A 17,178-nucleotide genomic window follows, 5' to 3' on the forward strand; every position below is an offset into this window, starting at 1 on the left:
GGTGTAAGGCAGAAACAGACTTCTTGTACATAGTTGCTATCAATTCATAGTGCAGTGTGAAAATCACAGTAGATTTCCATAATTTGTTGTCAGATTCCATACAAGCCAAATTGCTAAGCATACAAATACTACAAAAATATTTGTAGTAAATGTTTAAGTTTTAAAAATTGTAGTAAATGTTTAAGTTTTAAAAATTTAATGTTTGTTAAATACCTTTAGTCTTTGGCTGTGTTTTCTGTATTTCTGATTTTATCATTTTATTTTGTGTTATACTATTGCTCCTTTTATTCAAGAATAAAAATAACTATTTTTTAAAAGCTCGGTCATGCTGCAATCATGTAAGGAACATTTTCTCATGCTGTCAACTGATTAGTTACCAGAAGCTTTAAACAGACTTTTAAATGAATAGTGAACATAAGGAAGCATTGCAAACCAGCATTTCTGAGGAGGTGATGATAGCGAGACTTTTGTTGTGAAACTATGAAGTCTTGCTTTTAAGCTTTGGAATTAAATATAGTAACCTGTCTTTAAGAGATTTAAAAGAATATTAGGTAGCAGACCCCTGCTGGTTCCCACCGATAAGCTATTTAGTCTGGCATTTTGTATTCTACTGTGGTCAACCAGATATTCCTAGAAGAACTGTAAATACAGTAGGGAAGTCCCACGTAGGACAACAACTGGTATTCATTTCCTCTGGCTGTCTATGTAACCATTATGGATAATAATAATTGATTGATTGATCCTCCATGAATTTCTATAATATACAAAGTCATCCCTTCTTATTTTTTGTTTTATGTACCCATGATTATGCAAAATCCTGCTGTCATGTTCAAGACACTTATCTTCAACTATGAATATGATTTTAAAATTTTTTTTGCACCTAAATAAAACAATCACAGATATTTCTTGCATCTCTTAAGCAACCTAGGTAATAGCTGTTTATTTTCTGTTACTGAAGGTATTATGGAGAGTTTCATGAAAGACACTGAACTTTTTTTTGAGTAAGATATTAGGATTGTTCCGTTAAGTAAAGGAAACTAGTTCCAACTCAGAGGTCTAATTTGCTGTGCGTGTATTTCCAAAAGTGTATGCACTTCCCACACATTTGTTACCTATGTACAGTTCAACACTGTGCTTGTATTTTCAATGCAGTAACTAAAACTACATGCAGAATCCTTTTGAACTCATCATACTTATTAAACATATGGAAACTTGTATCCCTGCATGGATTGCTCTAGCTGGATTGTAAAGACAGCAAAGATGCAAGAATTTAATAAACAACAAAGAACTCTAAACAACTTACTTTTTGTAACTACTCCTTCAAGGCGGATGATATTTGGGTGGTCAAACTGTCCCATGATACTAGCTTCTCGTAGGAAATCTCGTCTCTGTCTGTCCACATAACCCCCTTTCAATGTTTTTATGGCAACAGGAATCTCCCTTTTCCCAGGAGTCTTCAGGCGACCGCTGCACACTTCTCCAAATTCACCTTAAGTGAAAAGCAGCAATTGTTAGAGTCACAGAAATTTGTATTGTTTTAGGTTTTTATTACACATGTAATTATTTGTATATAATGCATTAAAACACACAGAGAGACAGAATTACTTCTGGTCTTTGGACTCTCACCAACACATGGATTATGTGCAAAAAGAACAAACAAAATTCTACGCAGTATAAATATATTTATTTAAAATTATATCATAACAACAACATTCAATTTATATACTGCCCTTCTGGACAACTTAACAGCCACTCAGAATGGTTTACACACTATGTTATTATTATCCTCACAACAATCACCCTGTGAGGTGGATGGGGCTGGGAGAGCTCTAGAAGAGCTGTGATTGACCCAAAGTCACCCAGCTGGCTTCAAGTGGAGGAATGGAGAATCAATCCCATTCCCAGGTAATCTTACACTTTCCCCTCACTGAAGGACTCAAGGTGCCTTAGAAAACACAGTCAATAAATAAAATTAAAAACAACATCCAAACAAGTATCATAAATGTTTCAGAAGGTCCATGATGGAGTCAGATGATATTGGGTAACTCTCTTAAAGGTCTACCTAAAAGCTCTATCTTGTAGAATTTCTTGAAGGCCAACAGAGAATAAGACTTTTTAACTTACTCTGAAAAGCCATTTTAGAAGTTACTTTGTACAGAGGAAGCCCACAACTGGACTGAGGCACTTCTCACCCACCTATGTCATGGTACCACAAACAGAAGCTGCTTGGAGGAATACACTCATCATATGGGTTGATACAGGGAGACTGTCCTTCAAACATATGGACTCCAGGCCATGAAAGGCTTTAAAATTAATACCTTAAATTGAACTCATAAAGTAGGGAGCTAATAAAGGTATTCTAAGAGGAGATGTTATTTGTTCAAATCAGCTAACTACAGTAAAAATTTATCTGCCACATTTTGCACCAATTGCAGGTTTGGGGTTCTTTTTAAGGAGAAGTTTACTGTTGACTTCAAACATCCCTTTTAGGGAGGGGTTTTTCTCTAACTGGGTGACCAGTCACATAAAGACCAAAATTTGGGACAACTTCAAGACCAAAGCTGGCAGAACAGGCAGAGAGAGGACAAGACTGGGCATCATTGGTGTTTGATTTCATCATGGTCAATGGGAATAATGGCTGTCTCAAAGAGAAACCATCCTGTCCCTTTACTTAGCCCTCAGATCATTAATCGGGATGTATCAGTAATTCGCTAAGAGTCCTTTAGTACAAAGAATCCAGCCACTGTAGCACTTAGGCCTAAGAAAGGGCTGAAGTCTACGTTAGCATATTTCTACTAAAAGCTCCACAGAGAGCAGTCTAATCTGGACTATGTCATTTATCACAAATCTCAGCTCAGTGAATGGTAACAAAGATGTGAGATCATTGTGTTAGATTGACTATAAATAATATAATAATAACTGTGCTTATGTACTGCTCTTCTAGACAGATTAGTGCCCCACTCAGAGCAGTGAACAAGGTCAGTGTTATCTCCACAGTATAGCTGGAGAACTGGTGCTGAGAGGAGCGGTTTACCCAAGGCAACTTGCTGAGCTCACGGCAGTAGTGGGAAGAATACTGTAAGAAAAAGAAAAAAAGCCTACATCACATTTTCACTACCCAATTGAACTTCTGTAGTCACAATTTGTCAATGTAATTTACATAATTAAAGTTTTGGTTTGCTGTTGTGGGGTGTTAAGGGTAAATTCACCATGGCAAGATGTCATTGGAGTAGATTGGGGTTCATTTCAGTCTATTTTCAGAAGTCTTTGAGAAGGTATTATAAACCTACATAGTATGAGAAGTCATTAGACTGGGAAAAAGAAAGCTGAATCTGCATATGTAATGAAGCAATCACCGAACATTTCACAAAAATCTGAAGTAGGCTGGATGCATTCAGTCTATGCCCTGTGGTGAGATGTGGTTCTTAGCTTTGCTGAATACCAAGAGAGCTACATTCCATGCAATGCAGTTTGTTGCAACAATGACAAAAGTTTTTTAATGGTTCAGGGATTTATCAGTTCCAAAGTAGTAGTACTACATTCTAGCCAAAAAATTAAAAGAGTTGAATAAAATAGCCCTAACTCCCCAGGATCATGTTCTGAAGCTATACGCAACCATTTCCCCCCAAGAAACAAAATATGAAAATAAGAATCTAATAAGAATGAGCTTATGCTTCTGAATCAAAGTCTGAAGAAAATAGGGGGAAAGGCTTAGCGTGCCAAAGTTCTCAGGTTCAATCCCTGGGTAGAAGGTGATGTGAAAGACCTTTGCCCAAGACTCTGGAGATCCAAACTACTAGTCAGGATAGATTATGTTAACCTTGCCAGACCTTATACTAGTCAGACTTAGTATAAGGCAGCTTCATTCGTTCCCACTCCCACAATATTAACAACAGGGTGTTTGCAAGTGCAGGGTTAACTGCAGGTTGATGGTAGGGCTTTCCCTCTCTACAAGTTGTTTGTGAGAGAAGCTACATAATCAGGATGCAAGGGAGGGGCAAAGACCCACTTTCCTCTAGAGGGTACTGGTTTTGCTGGAAAGGGTGGAAGAGTTCCTATGTTCTCTTACCCTTTACAACCATTAACCTAAGGCAGCAAGTCCAAGGTGAAAACTGGACCAGGTTTTGTAGTTTGTAGGTTGCAAAAATAATAAGAATCATGATAGGTTTTAGAAGTAGGACAAGTAGCACAACCCCTGCAATACTATTATATGGGGAAAGTGTATCTTATTTCACCCACAGCCACTGGTGAACAGGACTTCCAACTCCAGGTTGGGAAATTCCTAGGGTTGGGGGGGGGGGACCTGGGAAGGGAAGAGTTTGTGGAAGAGAGGGACCTCAGAAGAGATGACCCTCCAAAGCAGCCGTTTCCTCCAGATCTACATAGACTGGAGAATGGGAGCTCTCCAGGTCCCGTCTGGAGGTTGGTAAACCTATTGTTTACTAAGAATTACTAAGTGTTACTTTTGTTTTGGATCAGTTAAAGAATATCATGTGTAATCCTGACATTTATCTGCATGACTCATCAGCATTCGTTTTTTGTTATGAGATTTCTCTGTTCTTCTGCTTCTTTAATCAGTCCTCACAGTCCAAAGGTTTCACATTTTCAGCAGTATATTTAGCTGATACAGCTACAAAATAGGATTATATTAATTCCTGGGGTCAATAATATCTCTTGTGTTGAATGCTTGTCCTGAAGTGTAATTATTAATTCCCTTTGCTAAAAGTTAGAAATATATATATATGAATAAAAGTTCACAGTAGAAATGTATCTTGTGGCACATACATCCAAAGGGATACAGAAGGAAAATAGTACTTTGTTGAGCCCTTAAGCAAGAGTTCCTTCTTCTGGGATAATCTCTTTGAGTCCTGTAGAGGAAGGCAATAATGATGAATTGCCTGGTGCTATACAGCATGTATTTATTTCAAGAAATAGTGATAGCATAACAGCAGAAATATTTACCACCATTGATCCTTGCCTTATTCTTACATTTTGTCCTCATAATTACTTGTTTTGTTTCTTTTATCTGAGCTTAATGCCTAATCCCTCTCACTCCAGAATCAAGGAGCGTGGATAATTATATTATGGACTGGGGGAAATTATTTGTTTTATTTAAGTGTTGTGGCAAATAAGTCATTCACTTTCTTTATGCTCTATGAATGTGGAGATCTTTTTTTAAAATTAAAATTGGTTTTACAAGCAAACATTATAAAACTTATGTGAAGAAAATGCATTACTTCCATGGTAAAGAATTAACATCCCATGTCAAAAGTGATTATGGATCAGGAGTCTGCAATCTATGTCTCTAGAGCAAACTGTAAACAAAGAAGAGCCCTGGCAAATGCAAAGGATCCCATATTCTGATATACTTTGCAACCATACACTAGACTGATAGAAACTTTGGAGCATTGTTTACTGGAATGCAATATATTTGTACTATTAAGGATTTGTAGATTATTCCTATTCTTTATGATGATGAGGGGTTGTCAATATCAGACAAGGTTAAAAACTTTTGGAAGGCATGGACTTAGGAGTAGAGATGGGCACAAAACAAACCACGGAACAAAATTCCGTACGGAATGGCTGGTTCATTTGCACTGAAACACGCGTTCCATGGGAACGCGTGTTTACGGAACAAACACATTTTCCCAGCCATTCTGTGGCCGGGGTTCAGAGTTTCACAAACTCCGTGCCAGTTTCAGCCCATTGGCTGAACCCAGCACAGGGACTGTGAAACTGACAGCTCCTTTCTCCTGCTGCCCAGGCTGTCTGTTTTACAGACCCATGGCGCTGTTGACATAATGAGCCAAGAAGCATGTGTGCATCTTGCTGTTTAGGTTTGTCTGTCATAACTGATGTAATAGATCTATTTGACAGGTCCTTGGATGATGCAAGAGTGAAGAAACAGCTTAGTCACCTCACCTGATGTGCTGGGATTGGACACTGGGGGGTGCTGTAGATGTATATAAGCCAGCTGTGTCTGGTGTAAGTGTGGAGCTTGTTCCAGTAAATGTGTGGCGAAGCACTTTGACACTGAGAACAAAGTCTTGTATATAAGTCACTGTAAAATAAACAGTACACACACTTCTACTATAAATGTGTGGAAGCCTTATTTATAGCTCAGCTACAGTTCAAACCACGCTGTGCCAACAGGGTTATGGGCCCAGAACCGCGTGGGGAGCATTGAAGGTTCGAGGAACTGTGAGCGGTGAAGTCCTGAGAGGCTTGGAGCTGAAGGCTGTGGACGGTGAAGTCCAGGAGTGACTGTTCTGCGCTGGTGAGGAAAAACAGCAGCTGGCAAGCTGTCCTCGCAGGGAAGCAGTGTGGAGGAGGAGGAGAAGGAAGACGTTCTCCCGGGGCCAGTCCAGATACCAGAGATGGCTCAAATCCAAACAGCCCTGCCGGTGGAGAAACTCACGAATGAGAACTACAAGGTATGGTCCCTCCGTATGCAGCATTATTTGAAGAGAGAAGGTCTGTGGGTCTGTGTTGATAACCCTCCAGACGACCCCACGCCGGCAGAGGAAGCGAGAGATGAAAGAGCACTGGCTGTAATTGTGTTAAGCATAGCCGACAGCCAGCTAAACTATGTAGCTAACGAAAACACAGCTCAGGTGGCTTAGAAGGCACTCAAGGCCGTGCACCTGCATGAGTCAGCAGGAGTCTTGATAGCCTTATCGAGAGCCCTGTACCGAAGGGTTCAGAAGCCTGGAGAACCAGTGCAAGACCACATAGCCACATTGACGCAGAGCTTCAGGGACCTGGAGCTGAGAGGAAAGACATACTCAGAGCCGGACCGGGTGTATATCTTGCTCTCCAGTCTAGCACCTGAGTATGAAATTCTCCTGACAACATTGGAAATGGTGCAAGCAGACGAGTTAACGTGGAGCTATGTCGTAGCTAAACTGCTGGATTATGAAAGGAGACAAAAAGACAAGCTGTTATCTGAGTCTGGGCATGCAGCCAAGTCTGGGCATGCAGCCAAGTCTGGGAACGTAGCCAAGTCTACAGCGTGTTCTGAAGGGACCGGCAGCAAACTACAGAGAGACAACAGGCAAGAAGTTCCGATGTCTCCAGTTTTGCTGGCAACCAGAAAGTGCTGGACCTGCGGAAGCACATCCCATGTTCGTAGAGAGTGCCCACATCGAAGGAACGGAAGGAGGCCGGAGTCCAAAAACAGCCGAGGTGATTCCAGGAGCAGAGAAGCAAGGCTAGTGGTGTCAGCTGGCGCTGGGAGCTCTTGGATCATCGATTTGGGCGCTTCGAGAATAATTTGCCGGGAGGAGTCCATGCTGGAGGACGTCCACGAGTCAACACTGCCTCACGTCAGGCTAGCTGACGGGAGGTGTGCAAAGGTGACTTGCCAGGGCAAATTAACTTTTCCTTCCTTAGGACACACCTTCAGGGATGTATTATGTGTACCCTCGGTAGAAAGCAACCTGTTAAGTGTGTGTGCTCTAACCAGAGTAGGGTTTAACGTATCTTTTTCCCAGAGTGGGTGCACGATCTCTAAAGAGGGAAAGCCTCTGATGCAAGGTGAATTGCGTAATGATGTCTATTCCATTGAGGATGTGAAAGTAAGGGCACAGGCTGTGTCCAACAGGTGTGACCATGAAGGGTGTGTTCATATTTTACACCGCAGGCTTGGTCATATTGGGTATGAAGCACTAAGGAAAACATTGGCTCTGCTACCAGGGGAAAGTGTAAAACCATGTAAGCATTTTCTAGACTGCCAGGTCTGCAAGCAGGTAAAGAGTCATGCTTATCCTGTGGCTAAGTTCAGTAGCCATGTGTCAAATAAGCCCTTGGAGCTGGTCCACATGGATCTGATAGGGCCGTACCCTCAAAGCCATTCAGGGAAACGATATTCTTTAATTATCTGTGATGATAAGAGTCGTTATCTGTGGGCGTATGTACTGACACACAAGTCAGAAACGTTTCAAGCAGTGAAGTACTGGCACAAAAGAGCTGAGCTGCAGCTGGGTGAAAAGCTTCGTGCCATTCAAACAGACATGGGTGGAGAGTTCCAGACAAATGAATTCTCCAAATGGTTGAATAAAAAGGGAATTGTTCATAGACTGGCAAACCCAGGGGTTCCAAGTGAAAATGGCGTGGTAGAACGCAGTGGTGGTAAAATCCAAACAATGATGAAAGCCATGCTGACAGATGCAGACTTGCTGGTATCTTATTGTGCTGAGGCATTGGGAGCAGCCTGTTATGTCAGCAACAGGGTTTGGAGTAGGGCAATAAATGATATTCCCTACAGAGTGTTGTATAAAAAGGACCCAAAGCTTGGGTATCTCAGAGTGTTTGGGGTTAAAGCATGGGTGAATGTGCCTCTGAAACAGAGAAGAAAGGGGTCTGTCAGGGCAATTCAACATGTGTTTGTAGGATATCAAACTGGCATGAAATCCTACAGGTTTGTCACAGCAGACAGAAAGGTTTGCTTTAGCAGATCCGCAAGCTTTAATGAACACAGTAGCTGGGAAAGACTCCATGGTAAGGAGGAGAAATCACGGGTGTTTCTGCCGTTAACAGAGCACAAAGAAGCTCAGAGTGGCAAAAGTCAGCCACAGAGTGTGATACATGAGCAGGAGGTTAAAAGGGAAGAGAAATCTCCTACACAGTCTCAGAGTCCTGGTATGAAACTTCCAAGAGTGTCACAATGCTCCACAAAAGGAGTGCCTCCTGTGAGATATGGCTTTGAGCCAGATCTGCTGCAAGTAAATTTTGTCTGGGTGCCAGAACCGGCTGACTATCAAGAGGTTTTGTGGCTAGATGGGTCTGAAAGAGAGGCTTGGTTCGCTGCTATGCGACAGGAATATGAGTCCCTCATAGATCACAAAGTGTTCTCTCTGTCTGAAATGCCAGAAGGGAAAAGCCCAGTGGGCTGTAAGTGGTTGTATAAAATGAAATATGACCCTAACGGAGGTTTTAAGCGCAAGGCTTGCCTTGTGGCAAAGGGATACTCCCAAATACAGGGGCAGGATTATGATTTAGTGTTTTCACCTACTATGAGGGGGGAAACCTTCAGAGCTGCTCTGTGCAAAGCAAGTGCACAGGGCTTAGCTGTTTATCACTTTGATGTTGAAACTGCCTTTCTGAATGCAAACTTGGAAGAAGAGGTATATATGGAACAGATTCCAGGTTTTGAATCTGAACAAAAAGGTTGTGTATTAAAACTGCACAAGTCCATCTATGGGTTGAAACAGGCAGCACGGTGCTGGAATTTGTGTTTATCAAAAGCACTAGCAAGCCTTGGGTTTAGACAAGCAGAGGCTGATCCATGTTTATACACAAAGAAGAGTGGTAAGAAGCAATGTTACCTAATTTGCTATGTGGATGATCTCTGTTTTCTATGTAAGTCAACCGAGGAATTGGATGAATTCCGACAAGCAATAACTGGTGTGTTTAAAACAAGGTTTTTGGGACCTATATCCAACTACTTAGGTATGCAAATCACCAGAAACAGCTCAGGGTGTTTTGAGCTGAGTCAAAGCAATAAAATAAAACAGTTGCTGAAGCAGCATGGAATGTCAGAGGCAAAAGAAGTGCAAACTCCCATGACTGCTGGGTGTCTTAAGGAGCCAAGGAATACTCCTTTAGAAAATAAAACAAAATACCAATCATTAGTTGGGTCACTGCTACATTTGTCCTGCTGGAGCCGCCCTGATCTAGGTTATGTGGTGCAGTGGCTGTGTAGGCAGTGTGCAGATCCCGGTGACGGGGACTGGCAAGCAGCAAAAAGGGTACTGCATTATTTGAAGGGAACTTCTGAACACAGGCTTGTATTAAACACTACAAAAAGTACTGAAGTGGTAGCCTTTAGCGATGCATCATGGGGTAATGATGAAGGAAGGTCTACTTCTGGGTATCTTATACAAGTTCTGGGAGCACTAGTATGTTGGAAATCACAAAGACAAACATTAGTGGCGACTAGCTCGTGTGAGGCGGAATTTGCTTCATTAAGTGATTGTATTCTGCAACTGAAATGGGTAATAAAGTTATTGGGGGATCTGAATATCCAATGTCCATTGCCAGTGAAAATAAAGTGTGACAGTTCTGCTGCAGAGCAATTGGCACAACACCAAACAATACGTGCCAGAAGTAAACAAACAACACCAAACAACACCAAACAATACGTGCCAGAAGTAAACATATTATAATCCGTTGCCAAAATGTACGTGATGCCATTCACAGAGGTATAGTATGTTTGAGTCATTGTAGGTCAAATGAAAATTGTGCAGATCTGTTGACAAAGGGACAAAACCAGGAAATGTTGGCCAAATGCAATGAAATGCTGGGTATCATGCCTCTTGTCTCAAGGAGGAGTGTTGACATAATGACCCAAGAAGCATGTGTGCATCTTGCTGTTTAGGTCTGTCTGTCATAACTGATGTATGTCATAACTGATGTAATAGATCTATTTGACAGGTCCTTGGATGATGCAAGAGTGAAGAAACAGCTTAGTCACCTCACCTGATGTGCTGGGATTGGACACTGGGGGGGGGTGCTATAGATGTATATAAGCCAGCTGTGTCTGGTGTAAGTGTGGAGCTTGTTCCAGTAAGAGCGTGGCGAAGCACTTTGACACTGAGAACAAAGTCTTGTATATAAGTCACTGTAAAATAAACTGTACATGCACTTTTACTACTATAAGTGTGTGGAAACCTTATTTATAGCTCAGCTACAGTTCAAACCACGCTGTGCCAACAGGCACAGGGTCTGTGAAACGGACAGCCTGGGCAGCAGGAGAAATGGGCTGTCTGTTTCACACACCCTGTGCTGGAACTGGCATGGGGTCTGTGAAATGACAGCTTCTTTCTCCCGCTGCCCAGGCTGTCAGTTTGTCAGTTTCACAGACCCCGTGCTGGAACAGTGCGGGTCTGTAAAACTGACAGCCCTGGCAGCAGAAAAAAGAAGCTGTCATTTCACAGACTCCCCACCGGTTCCAGCGCGGGGTCTGTGAAATGACAGCTTCTTTCTTCTGCTGCCAGGCAGCAGAAGAAAGGGTCTGTCTGTTTCAAACGCCCCACACCGGCTTCAGTAGCCGGTGCAGGGCGATTGAAATGCCACAGAACAACGAACCATGAACTGGGAAAAGGTTGGAAGTTTGTGGTTCGATGTTCCGTGGAATGCTACAAACCACGAATCATGTGGTTCGGGTTTTTTTTGTTCTGTGCCCATCTCTACTCAGGAGTTACATTGACTGTTACCATTTTTTTTGCCTATGTAATTAAATATAAAGAAGTTTAAAGTGTGATAAGTGTTAGGTCATTTAAAAATTGTTTCCTATTGTATTTAGTATGGCATTGCTCAAGGATGGACAAATTAGCAGTATTATTAAAGTAGCCCTGCTGTATCTGGTCCATCTAGTCCTACATCCTATCTTACATAGTAGCCAACCAGTTACAAGGGAGAGCCAACAGCAGGGCACAGCAGGCAAGACTTTCCCCTGCTGTTGCCTCTTACAATTGGTATTCAAATGGTTTTTTGCCTCTGAACATAGAATTTCCCTTTAGTCACCATGGTTAGTAACCCCTGATGGAGTTATTCTACATGAATTCATCCAATCCCTTTTAAAGCCCTTGATGTTTGTGGCCACCATTACATACTCTGGTAGTAAAGTCCACATTTTAATCACTTACTATGTAAATAAATACTTCCTTTTGTTTGTTTTAAATCTGTTGCCCAACAACTTCATTGGGTGCACCCAAGTTCTAGTATTTGGGGAGATGCAGAAGCAGCTCTCTCCCTGTACTTTCTCTGCCCCATGATTATTTTATAAACTTTTATCATATCCCCCCACCTCAATCATATTTTTTCCAGACTGAAACATTCCTTTCTCTTTAGCCTTTCCTCATAGGAAAGGTGCTCCAACCCCTTAATCATCTTGGTTGCCCTCTTCTGTACTTTTTCTAGGTCTTCAATGTCCTTTGAGATATGGTGACTAAAATGGCAATCAGTTTTCCAAATGACGCCACAACATAGATCTCTGGTTTGATAGAAAGAAAGAAAGAAAGAAAGAAAGAAAGAAAGAAAGAAAGAAAGAAAGAAAGAAAGAAAGAAAGAAAGAAAGAAAGATATCTTAAGTTAGAATATATCAGAAGGATAGGTGGGATGGTAGAATAGTATGTGAAGGAAATGGTAGGTCCTTCTAATAAAGGACTCATCAACTCATAGGTATACTGAGAATTTTGTCAGAAACGTGTTTGATAGATGAACTATGTTTGAAGCTGGAAATCAGATGCAAGCTAATCACTAGGTCTGTTCAGTTCCTGCCGAGCATCTACAAATGCCAGCCTAACACCAGCACGAGGAAAGGCTGAGGGCCTTGGGAATGTTTAGTTTGGAGAAGAGGAGGTTGAGGGGGGACATGATTGCTCTCTTTAAATATTTGAAAGGCTGTCATTTGGAGGAGGGCAGGGAGCTGTTCCAGTTGGCAGCAGAGGGTAGGACGTGAAGCAATGGGCTAAAACTACATGCACAAAGGTACCGACTGGATATTAGGAAAAACTTTTTCACCGTCAGAGTAGTTCAAAAGTGGAATCAGCTGCCTAGGGAGGTGGTGAGCTCCCCCTCACTGGCAGTTTTCAAGAAGAGGCTGGATGAATACTTGTCAGAGATGCTTTAGGCTGATCCTGCACTGGGCAAGGGGTTGGACTAGATGGTCTGTATGGCCCCTTCCAACTCTATGATTCTATGATTCTATGAATGCCTACATCAGATTTTTGCACATGTGCAAATATGCTACTGTTTCAAATTGATTGGCAGCTATTCACTAAGGACTGCTTATACAAACATTGAAGGGTATGATTTTATTGGAACAGAGCATTTATTTATGCCTGTTTTACATGATTTGTGAGAGATCTAATTGCATATTTAAACAATTCCCTGCTGAGCAGAGCAGTTACACAGCAACAACAGGGTGTAGTAAATTCAATCAGGCTTCCTTATGATATGTTCTGCATATAAATGGAATGGCTAGGGAGATAGTATGCATCCGTGTCTAACAACTGGAAACCATTCTGTTTCTCCATATTCTGACCTAACAGTAGCCACTTGTCCTGAGTACAGGTTGCACATCAAAACAATCAAATGTTGTAACATACCCGTTTTTAAAAACCATCCATAGCTTCTTGTGACCCACACAGTCAAAAGTTTTGCAGTAATGTATTAAAAAACTGTTTTTCTTCTGAAATTTTCTGGTATGCATAAATTTGCAGTATGATCTCTACTGTCTCTTCCTATTTTGAATCCAGCTTGAACATCTGATATTTCTCTTTCCATATATGGTTAACAGTCTTTGTTGTAAAATTTTGAGCATCACTTTGCATGAAATGGTGCAATAGTTGCTGCAATATTTGATGTATCCTTTTTTTAATTGAATGTTTGCAGTCTGTGGGCCATTGTTTTGATTTCAGTACATTTGGTTGATGTCAGTACATAGTTTTATACTATTCAGTTATGTATTTCTAATCATATATTTTCCTCATCCAAGATAATAATTCAAAAGATAGGTAGGCCAAGTGATCCAGATTCTATTATATAGAATCCAGTGATCCAGATTCTATATATATTGTGCAAAGTAATGCACATTGGAACCAAAAATCCAAAATATAAATACAAGTTGATGGGGTCTGAACTGGCGGAGACTGACCAAGAGAGAGATCTTGGAGTCATGATAGATAACTCACTAAAAACGTCAGCACAGTGTGCGACTGCCATAAAAAAAGCTAATGCTATGCTAGGGGTTATTAGGAAAGGGATTGAAAACAAATCAGCCGGTATCATAATGCCTCTGTATAAATCGATGGTGAGGCCACATTTGGAGTACTGTGTACAGTTCTGGTCGCCACACCTTAAAAAAGATATCATAGCACTGGAAAAAGTACAGAGAAGGGCAACTAAAATGATTAAAGGGTTGGAACACTTTCCCTATGAGGAAAGATTGAGGCGCTTGGGGCTCTTTAGCCTGGAGAAAAGACGACTGAGGGGAGACATGATAGAGGTTTACAAGATAATGCACGGGTTAGAGAAGGTAGAGAAAGATGTGTTTTTCTCCCTTTCTCACAATACAAGAACTCGTGGGCACTCTATGAAATTATTGAGCAGTCGGGTTAGAACAGATAGAAGAAAATACTACTTTACACAAAGGGTGATAAACACATGGAATTCGTTGCCACAGGAGGTGGTGGCAGCTACAAGCATTGCCAGCTTCAAGAGGGGACTGGACAAATATATGGAGCAGAGGTCCATCAGTGGCTATTAGCCACAGGAGATAGATGGTATTCTCTTTGTGGGGAGGTGGTGCTCTGTTGTCTTGGTGCTGGAAGGAAGGCAGTGGGAGGGCTTCTGGTGTCCTGGCCTCACTGACAGTCCTTTAGATGGCACTGGATTTCTAGCCACTGTGTGTGACAGAATGTTGGACTGGATGGGCCACTGGCCTGATCCAACATGGCTTTGCTTATGTTCTTATGTTCTTATGCTTATAACACTTTTGGATAATACATCCAAACAGAGCAGCCAAGAGCCAGCAAGGGCCTCTGGACAAAGATTGCATTTCTCCCACCCATATGACTCTGATCCAACTGAATGTCATAATAAAATGAATCCCTTCACTTGCTGTAACCATGAATAGAATAATACATATTCATTAGGTAAAGACTATTAAAGGAAAAGTCCTAGGGTTATTAAATACCATGATATTTTGCATAACTTACAATTTATGCAGTGCACATTGCAATAGGATATGGTGCAAAATAAAAGCCACTTTCAAATAACAACCAACTAGTACAGATCAACACTGACACTCTATTTTTTGTTTAAAAACTGCAAGTCATGGAAGAAAATAGGAGTGTTGGAGCCAAATGAGTCCATGCACCATTTGGAAAGATTAGATCCTGCCCTCGTGATTTTTGTGTCTGTCTTTGACTAACTTAAGTGAGACTAGCATGTAGCTCTTACAAATCCATCCTGCCCCCAGGTTCAAATGAGTGAGGAAGGCCACAAGTGCATGGACACCAAGTTACATGCAACTCTGGATCAAAGTGGACATAAAGTATGCTGTTAAAACAAAAGCACTGGAAACATGGGTAGTCAAATAAAATTGTATTTGGATTGCCTATTTGGGTCCTTGTCATATTCAAATAGTTGTTATACACAAAGCGTAGATAAAAGTGTGCCAGTTATGGACAGGTACAACCCTGAGTACCAGTGATACATTAGTTTTCTGGAAAAAATGAACATATTCTTGAAAGAAAAGAAGTTTAGTTAAGTTCTTCCTCTGGGCTTCATTCAGTCCTTTTTCATACACAGCTTATCTGAAAAAGTGAGCTGTGACTCACAAAAGCTCATACCCTACCACAATTTTTTTTAGTCTTATAGGTGCTATTGGACTCTTGCTCTTTTCTAAGATTACAAATGCAGATAATGGCAAATCTGTTTCTCTTTTCGTTCTCTTTTCCAACCAATGTTCTCATACCATCTCTTAAGGACAATATTGGCCTGTTTCTCTAAATTAAAACAGGATGAGCTGTCTGAATTTATATATACTTTCCCAGAGGTAAATCCTATTGAATTCAGTGGAATTTACTTCCTAACACGGAAGTAAATTCCATGCTTAAATACGGACAAATTGCTTACTGAAGCTCTAAACCAACACACAAACATATTTAGGAATAAATCTCGTAAAATTAAGAGAAGCAATAGGCTTGAGCCGAGCCACACATACTATGGCATAAGCCCCATTGAACAACAAACGGTCCAGTTTTATTAGTATTTACTTATCATGAAGATAAGTTGTGCTGTTTTCAGTGGGATTTAATTCCAGGACAGCATTCTGTATAATATTGCTGTCTTAGTGAATCTTTTTTATTTCTTAGAAACTGGGGAACAAACTATCCTTAGATCAGTGCCCTTCACCTTCTCCCTCTTTCTGTCTCTTTCTCTCTCTCTTCCTCCCCACCACTCAAAGAAGTGATTAGGGCTACTTTTTTTGCAGGTAGGACAGCTATCTTGTGTTGAATGAAGTGGTCAGGCAAGCAGGGCCGGCACGCCCATTGAGGCAGGTCCAGCCTCCGCCTTGAGCGCTGAGGTGCCGAAGGGGGCACTGGAGGGGGTGCCAGGGGCAGGGGCTGTGGAGCTGGAGGTGGCAGCACTGGCGGCTGAGCGGGCGGGATGGGAAGCCACCCACGCACCACCCTGGCCACCTGGCGAGCCTTGTCCACAGCTGCTGCAGCCTGCCAGCCCTCCCACCCCGTGCTGCTGCCGCTGCTGCCACCACATGCCCCCAGCCAGGTGCAGCAGCCACGGGCCAGGCGCGGCAGACGTCCGGGGCAGTGTTTGGAACAATGGAGTGGGAGGGCTGGGGAAGGACGCATGTGCATCTCCCCAGCCACCCACCGTGCCTGGCTGGGAGTGTGCACCAGTGGGGGCAGCCTCCGCGTGCCATCCCAGCTGCCCACCACACCAATGGGGCTGGCTTGCAGTGGCATGCTGCATGATGATGTCATGTGCAATGACGTCATCATGCAGTCTGGGGCGCATGTGCACACACTCTGTGCACACGCAGGGGTAGCAATAGACCTGACACTGCCCCCAGCCTCAGGCGCCAGAAACCCTGGAGCTGCCCCTGCAGGCAAGCTAGGAGGAACCAGGCAGTACTTGCCTTGCAGGAGCACAAAGAAGAGTTGTACTTGCCACTGCACCTGCTTGTAGTAGTAGTAGTAGTAGTAGTAACATGGGCATATGTGCAGTAACTCCTGCCTTTGCCTGAGCAGCAATGTTGTGCGCTTGTGCAGGGTAGCATATGAGAAGCAAAATTACTGCAGGTTGACAGGCACTCAGTCAAGCATATGCAGATGGCTTCTGGTGGATGTGTATGCTAGCAGCCTAGTTGAAAGCCACAGCCCGCTATGTTTACTGGTGAGGAATCCCACTGAATCTTGCCATCCACTCCTCCCCAAAAGGGTTGCCTTTCCATTCAACTCTAGGCTTTTATTCTCACTTCTGAGCTTCTCCTCAGCAATCTCTCCTGTCTTGCAAATACTGCATTCCCAAACTCTAAGCATTCTGTGCTCCACCTACCCAGCAGCCCCTCTGCTCTGAAAGTCCAGGTTCTAAAGAGCCCTGTGCTCTGACCAGACAGCCAGGGCCAGCACCCCAACCCTCTGTCCT

General features: G+C 42.3%; 1 protein-coding gene across 2 annotated transcripts in view; it reads right to left on the bottom strand.

Moving 5' to 3' along the window:
- EPHA6 (EPH receptor A6) overlaps positions 1 to 17,178 on the bottom strand; it is a 785,056-nt gene that overhangs the window by 198,240 nt on the left and 569,638 nt on the right. For both annotated transcript variants that reach the window (XM_054973550.1, XM_054973551.1), the window contains one exon: positions 1,304 to 1,489. In XM_054973550.1, coding sequence (XP_054829525.1) covers positions 1,304 to 1,489 — 186 coding nt within the window. The remainder of the gene's footprint in view (positions 1 to 1,303; positions 1,490 to 17,178) is intronic.

This window comes from Eublepharis macularius, chromosome 3, assembly GCF_028583425.1.
Source record: "Eublepharis macularius isolate TG4126 chromosome 3, MPM_Emac_v1.0, whole genome shotgun sequence".
NCBI classification, from domain to species: domain Eukaryota; kingdom Metazoa; phylum Chordata; class Lepidosauria; order Squamata; family Eublepharidae; genus Eublepharis; species Eublepharis macularius.